Here is a 7,002-nt window from a genome sequence, read left to right on the forward strand (position 1 = left end):
TGAGCATTAAGAAAAAACAAGCATGGCTGATAAAGCTGAGAAACAAAATGATACCATTAGCCAGGTGCTGGTGGTTCATGCTTGTAATCCTAACTACTCAGGAGGTTGAGATCTGAGGATTGCAGTTCAAAACCAGCTCAAACCTTTGAGACTCTTACCTCTAGGTAACCAATACTCTACTGTTGCTCAAATAATAGAGTGCCATCTTTGAGCAAAAAAGCTAAGGGATAGCACCCAGGCCCTGGGTTCAAGCCCCAATATCAGCATGCGCGTGTGCGTGAGCGCGCGCGCACACACACACAGACACACACACACACACACACATACATCATTACCCAAAGTTAGAAATATTTAAGCAACTTTGAGACAACTTAGGAGTTTACTAGTCAGTGCTAAAATCTCAGTGATAGATAAGTTTTTCTTTCAGCTTATGGGTTTATAGGTCAGCGTGGCCTGACTCTCATCTAGGCTAGGCCAAGCTGAATTTAGGCTTCAGAGTGGCTCAGATGTATTACATGTAAATTCATCTTGGCAGCAGCTACCTGGAGCAAACTCCTGATGGGTTAAAGGAGCACCAGAGGGCAAGACAGTCTACATGAACACATTTCAAATCCTTTTACAAGATAATCACCATCATCTCATTGGCCAAGCCAAGACCTATAGTTATATAGCAGGAAAATGTTCTCCATCTACCCACAAAGCTGGGGCAAAGATGGGAAAGTGTAATTCTAATTTAGGGAGTAAGTGAGGAACTGGTCCACTCTAGCAGGAAGGATTTGATTCACAATGGCAAAAGGGTCTTGGATCTTGGCTGACTGATCCTTCTTACTGGTCAATCATGAAGTTTGCCTAATAGAAATGTGAGGATAATAAGCATGTTAAAGTATTCTCCTTTGAACACTTAATTAAAAACATTTTCTTTGAGGAGGTAGAACTACTCATACAAAGATTCTTTCTTTCCTTCTTCAGCCTACACGTTGGTACAGATCATACTGCCCATGATTCTCAGTGTCTTGTTCATCATTTCTGTGTGTTACTGGAAAAGTCAGTGGTAAGTATGTGAACAAAATTGTATCCAAAACTCAGAGGACATCATCAGCTAGCAATGACATTGTATAATATAGAAACACAAAAGGGTAAAGGACAAAGGTAGGTGAGGTTGTGTAATTTCTTTGACAATTTTGCTTTGCAAATCAGTACATGAGAAAAACAACAATGTAAAATAAAGAGTTTGCCAGGTGCTGGTGGCTCATATCTGTAATCCTGGCCACTCAGGGGGCTAATATCTGAGGATTGCAGTTTGACATCAGCCCAGGATGGACAGTCTGTGAGACACATATCTCCAATTTAGCTTCCAACCAAAAAAAGCCAGAAGTGGAGCTGTGGCTCGGGTGGTAGAATGCTAGCCTTGAGCAGAAATTCTCAGGGCCAGCACCTATGACCTGAGTTCAAGCCTCAGGACTGGCACAAAAATAAAATAGAATATAATAAAGAGTTTGCAAGTGTTTCAGTAGCCATAGCCAATTTAGATATCTCAGTCTGTATTCAGTGGTCTTCTAAGTACTCAATATGGAATAATCCATGTTGTTCTTGCAAGATCACTGTAAGTATTGGATTACCTTTATGTAACCAATGAGCTGAAGTACAATGGAAGATTAATAAGAGATAGAGGAAGGATTAGAACCCAGACATAGGACTCTAGAGTTCTTAACCATTCCGCTCTCCTGTGAAATTTACTTCCATATCCACTGTTTTCCTAGGGTGAAGGAGAAGTGTTACCCAGAGATCCCAGATCCTAACAAGAGCAGCATCTTGTCACTGATAAAATCCAAGGTAAACAAATATGAGGAAATTCTTGGTATATAAAATCCCTAATAAGGAAAAATCCAACTTTGGGCAGTTGTAATGATATTTTCCTAAACCTCTTCAAATTAGAATCATTTCTGGTCCTACATCTATGAGATAGGTGACTGAAGAGGCTGGAGGTGTAGCTCAGTGGTAGGGTGCTTACTCAACAGGTATAAGGTCTGGGGGGTCCATCCCCAGGACTGAGAAAGAGCTATGGAGAAATGGGGGGGGGGGGAAGGATTGGAGCAGGAGCCAGGAAGGGAATGAGAGGGAGGGAGAGGAAGAGGGAGAGGAGGAGAGGAAGGCTGGGAGGGGAAGAAGGAAGGAGAGAAGTGAGGAAGGAAGGAAAGAAGAAGAAAGGAAGGGAGAGAGAGAAGGGAGGGAGGGAAGAAGGAAAGAGCAAAAGATAGAAAAGGAAAGGAGGGAGAGAAGGAAGAAGGAAAGAAGGAAAGGAAGGAAGGAAAGAAGAAAGGAAGGAAAGGTAGGAAGGAAGGAAGGAAGGAAGGAAGGAAGGAAGGAAGGAAGGAAGGAAGGAAGGAAGGAAAAGTAGGAAGGAAGGAAGGAAGGAAGGAAGGAAGGAAGAAAGGAAGGAAGGGAAGGAAGGAGGGAGGAAGGAAGGAAGGAAAGGTAGGAAGGAAGGAAGGAAAGGTAGGAAGGAAGGAAGGAAGGAAGAAAAGAAGAAGAAAGGAAGGGAGAGAGAGAAGGGAGGGAGGGAAGAAGGAAAGAGCAAAAGATAGAAAAGGAAAGGAGGGAGAGAAGGAAGAAGGAAAGAAGGAAAGGAAGGAAGGAAGGAAGGAAGGAAGGAAGGAAAGGTAGGAAGGAAGGAAGGAAGGAAGGAAGGAAGGAAGGAAGGAAGGAAGGAAGGAAGGAAGGAAGGAAGGAAGGAAAGGTAGGAAGGAAGGAAGAAAGGAAAGGTAGGAAGGAAGGAAGGGAAGGAGGGAGGGAGGAAAGAAAGGACGGCAGGAAGGAAGGGAAGGAGGGAGGAAGGAAGGAAGGAAGGCAGGAGACAAGGAAGGAAAAGGAAAATTAATAGGTGTTTGTAGCTTTGATTCCTTCTGTTCAGGCAAAGCATTTAGTTTTCAACCCCATCTCCAAGCTCACTTGTGACCAGAAAGAAACATGAACCTCTCAGTGTACTTCACATACCTTTTTCACATACACCTTTGGTGTACACAGGTATATTTATATTTACATATTCTTTTGTTTCCTATGTAGGAAAACCCTCATTTAACAATAATGAATGTCAAAGACTGCATTCCAGATGCTCTTGAAGTTATAAACAAGCCAGAAAGCACCAAGGCACAAGTCATGGGTACTGAGAAGCCATTCTTGGCGGAGAGTGAATTAACTGCCTACCTTTATCCCTTGCAAAAAGAGCACTCAGGCCCTGGGCCCTGGATCTGTTTCGAGAACTTTACTTACAATCAGTCAGCTTCTGACGCTGGTTTGTGTGGTCACATTCCAGTACCCTCAAAAGACCTACAGTGGCAACTAGGACTGTTGACCCAACCTGACAACTTACTAAATGTGCTAGAAGGCAACTGTGAGCAACCTCTGAGAGAAATCCCAGCTGGAGAAGCAAGTTTGAATTATGTGTCTCAACTGGCATCACCCCTGTGTGGAGACAAGGACGGTTTTTCAAACAATCCAACCATAACCATGCCAGAGCCCTGTTCAGACTATAAAATGCAAATGGCGGTGCCACCATGCCTTGCCTCACCTCTCCCAAGCGAAGAGGGCAGCTTGTCCTCAGTGGTCCTTTTAGATCAAGGTGAACACTATCATTAACAGGATCTACCCCACACAGACACTGCGAGTAGCATGGTTGGCACCATGCTACACCACAGGCTTTGGTCCTTTATCCCAGTGAGCAGTCCCTGCTTGCTGGTCTGATTTATATAAGAACACTGCAGTCTGGCTAGATTAAACACTAGAGCTATGGGACTCAGCATTCCCTCTGGTAGGCTTACTTCAGAAATAGCAGATAATGGGAACATGCTGGCCTTGTTGCTGCTTATTCCAGGCTCACCCTTAGCACAGTATACTTTAACTTGACAGAAGGTTAGGCATAGCCTAACCTTCCACAGTACGGAATGGACATAGCCACTATTCAGGCCTTGCCCATTCCGTACTGTGGAAGGGAGCTGTGGTCCTAGAAGCTCCATTTCCCATGAAAAATAGTGTCATTAAATTTTACTCTGATATTTGATATCTTTAGGGTAAAGCAATTATGTTAAATATTTAATAGGGACCACAAAAAGATTTATTACTGGAACATACATTGTCAACTCAAATGTACTGTGTTTAATGAAAAAGTTACAAATGTTGGACACTAACAGATATTAGACTTGCTTAGAAATTAAGAATTTCTAGTTTGTTGAGTCATTAACATTAACTTTTATTATTAATTTTCATTGTTATTATAAAGGTGATGTACAGAAGGGTTACTGTTTCATAAGTCAGGTAAATGAGTACATTTCTTTTTGGACAATGTCACCACTTCCTTGGCTCTCTCCCAGATTTTTCCCTCTCATCTCTGCAAAACTAACTCTTGAGGCACAGATCTAACCTAAAAAGTAAGATCTATGGATGAAACAATAAGATCTTCATAATTCTTACGTGTAACTTACTGTGGTAAAACAATAAGATTAATTTTCAACTACCTCAGAATAGAAAAGGAAAAAGTATCACTAAGTATTTCCATTGACATTTTATTGTTCCCATTTTTGTTCAAGAGCTCTATATAAACGACCCATTTCCACTTAGCACCCTTTGGACTCCACAGTAGGTTGTCTGGGTCAAGAAAATTCTCTCCATTTACATTCTTATTGTGCTAAACTAATAAGTCAGGTGAAATCTCGTTGTTGGATGTAACTTGAGACACAACTTTGAAAAGTTTCATGGAGTGAGAAATTTTTGTTGGCTCCAGAGAAACTATGTCTTGAAATTACACTTGGTCCTCCATATATGAGGATTCTCACCCCAAGATTAGTAATATTTGCCTTTGCATTATTTTAGGTATTAGAGATGACATGGTATATAGAAGGATACACATAGGTTTTTTGCAAATATTACATAAACATGAAGATTTAGGTTTGGGAATGGGTTCTGGAGCTAACTGCCATAGACACCACCGTGGGATGACTGCATATGCAAAATACTGGGTAGATACAGAGTTAAGTTTTAACACATGTAATTCCTTACTCTTCCCATCAGCCCATCCCTAATGTTTGTTACATTTTACAAAACAAATGGTTTAAGGCCCCCAACTTCTAAGTGTTCTTCTCATTAACACAAGGACAGACATCCCAACAAAGCTAAATATGCAGAATATGTCAGAAGCAGCTCCTGTGTTCCTCCTGGCATCAACGGCTGTCCCCTCACCTCTCACTGTCCACAGACACAGAACTGATTTCCACACACATCCTGACTCTCCTTGGAAAGCTGAGGAGTATCTGAAGCTCAGGATGCAAATGACAAAGTAGAGCGCTCAGAATTTGTGGGCCTGAAAACATTTGTTTTAAAGTTTCTTTCATTTTGCCAGCTGCTGTGTGTGTTAGAAATGACTCTGATTATGCCTGTAGCTCTGCAACTACCTAATGTTACCCTACAGAAATTATCCACAGCAGAATATACCTACACAAAGCAGTAGTTTTGTTCAAACTTTTCAGCCTCTTCTTCACAGGTAACTAAGCCTTTTGTTGAAAAAAATAACATAGCACAAAGCAGTGTTTCCTTTGATTTGATAGTTGTGAAAAGACTTTTGCTCAGTATTGAAATCATCCATGCTCCTTTGTTAATTATGTTTTTCACTTGAAACATACCCAGAAAATGCCAATGGCACTGATTTGTGTATTCTTCCATTTTGGTTTGGTTTAAAAAATAATCCATAGTCTTAACACTATTTTACTGTTGCAGAAAGTCTTAATTAAAACATTTCACCATCACATCATTGTGTTCTGTCTACCTTGATGAAATCAATGTCTAACTATTACTCAATATAGCCAATATTAATCACTTCATGGACTACTAAAAAATTAAGTTCCTAGATACACTTAAACCATGCTAAGCTGGGCGCTGGTGGCTCATGTCTGTAATCCTAGCTACTCAGGAGGCTAAGATCTGAGGATCATGGTTCAAAGCCAACATGAGCAGAAAAGTCCATGAGACTCTATCTCCAATAAATCACTAGAAAACCGGAAGTGGCACTGTGGCTCAAGTGGGAGAGCGTTCGCCTTGAGCTGAAGAGCTGAGGGACAGCGCCCAGGCCCAGAGTTCAAGCCCCATAACCGATCCCCCCTCCCCCCCCAAAATCAGCCTCAGCAGCATGTGACCTGCAACCAGTGTGCATCAGTTCTCAGACATGCACTCGATTTACTGTATACTTCTGAGAACCAATGGCTTAAATTAAATCTTCCTGAAATGCAGCAATATACCAACAGCAAGTGCACAGGTACATAATTTCGTGTTCACACTATCTGTATGATTAGAGCTGTGGCTTCTTCCCCAATGTTTATAACAACCAGATATATTGGAATTTAAAAGGTTTTGGTATTATATATCATGTTAGTATTGCTTTAAGGAAGTCCTATTCAGAAGCTTATAAGTTTATATTCATGTATCAGTCAGTAGAAGCATTAGGATTAAAAGAAAAAAAATTACTACACAAAAGCAGAAATATCAGCCCCAACATTACACCAATGGCTGGGTTTAGCCACATCAAAACACATTTACTGCACTTGTAGCTCATGCCTATAATCCTAGCTCCTTAGGAGACCGAAATCTGAGGATCACAGTTCAAAGTCATCCTGGGCAAGCAAGTGTTTGAGACTTTCATCTTCAATGAATCACCAAAAAGCTGGAGCAGTGCTCAAGTGGTAGAAAGCTGGCCTTGAGCAAAAAAACCTTGGAGACAGCATCCAGGCCCTGAGTTCAAGCCCCAGACAGGCGCGTGCGCACGCACACGCACATGCACACACACACGCACATGCACACACACACACACACACACACACAAATACTCCCCTATCCCCCTAAGTTATTTTGAAGAAAATAATGTTTCCTTTGGAAATACTTTAATAATTTCTCTAAATAGGCTCTAATTTTTCCAACAAGGCCATAAATACCTTAAAAACTAAGATTCCCAAGGAAGAC

General features: G+C 41.4%; 1 protein-coding gene across 4 annotated transcripts in view; it reads left to right on the top strand.

Annotated features, from left to right (window-relative positions):
* Osmr (oncostatin M receptor) overlaps positions 1-4,315 on the top strand; it is a 50,196-nt gene extending 45,881 nt beyond the window's left edge. For all 4 annotated transcript variants that reach the window (XM_042690596.1, XM_042690593.1, XM_042690595.1 and 1 more), the window contains 3 exons: positions 970-1,051; positions 1,761-1,833; positions 3,064-4,315. In XM_042690596.1, coding sequence (XP_042546530.1) covers positions 970-1,051; positions 1,761-1,833; positions 3,064-3,636 — 728 coding nt within the window. In that variant the 3' untranslated portion in view covers positions 3,637-4,315. The remainder of the gene's footprint in view (positions 1-969; positions 1,052-1,760; positions 1,834-3,063) is intronic.
* Positions 4,316-7,002: the final 2,687 nt, after the last annotated feature.

This window comes from Dipodomys spectabilis, unplaced genomic scaffold (assembly GCF_019054845.1).
Source record: "Dipodomys spectabilis isolate Male_0828 unplaced genomic scaffold, ASM1905484v1 ptg000138l, whole genome shotgun sequence".
Classification (NCBI taxonomy): domain Eukaryota; kingdom Metazoa; phylum Chordata; class Mammalia; order Rodentia; family Heteromyidae; genus Dipodomys; species Dipodomys spectabilis.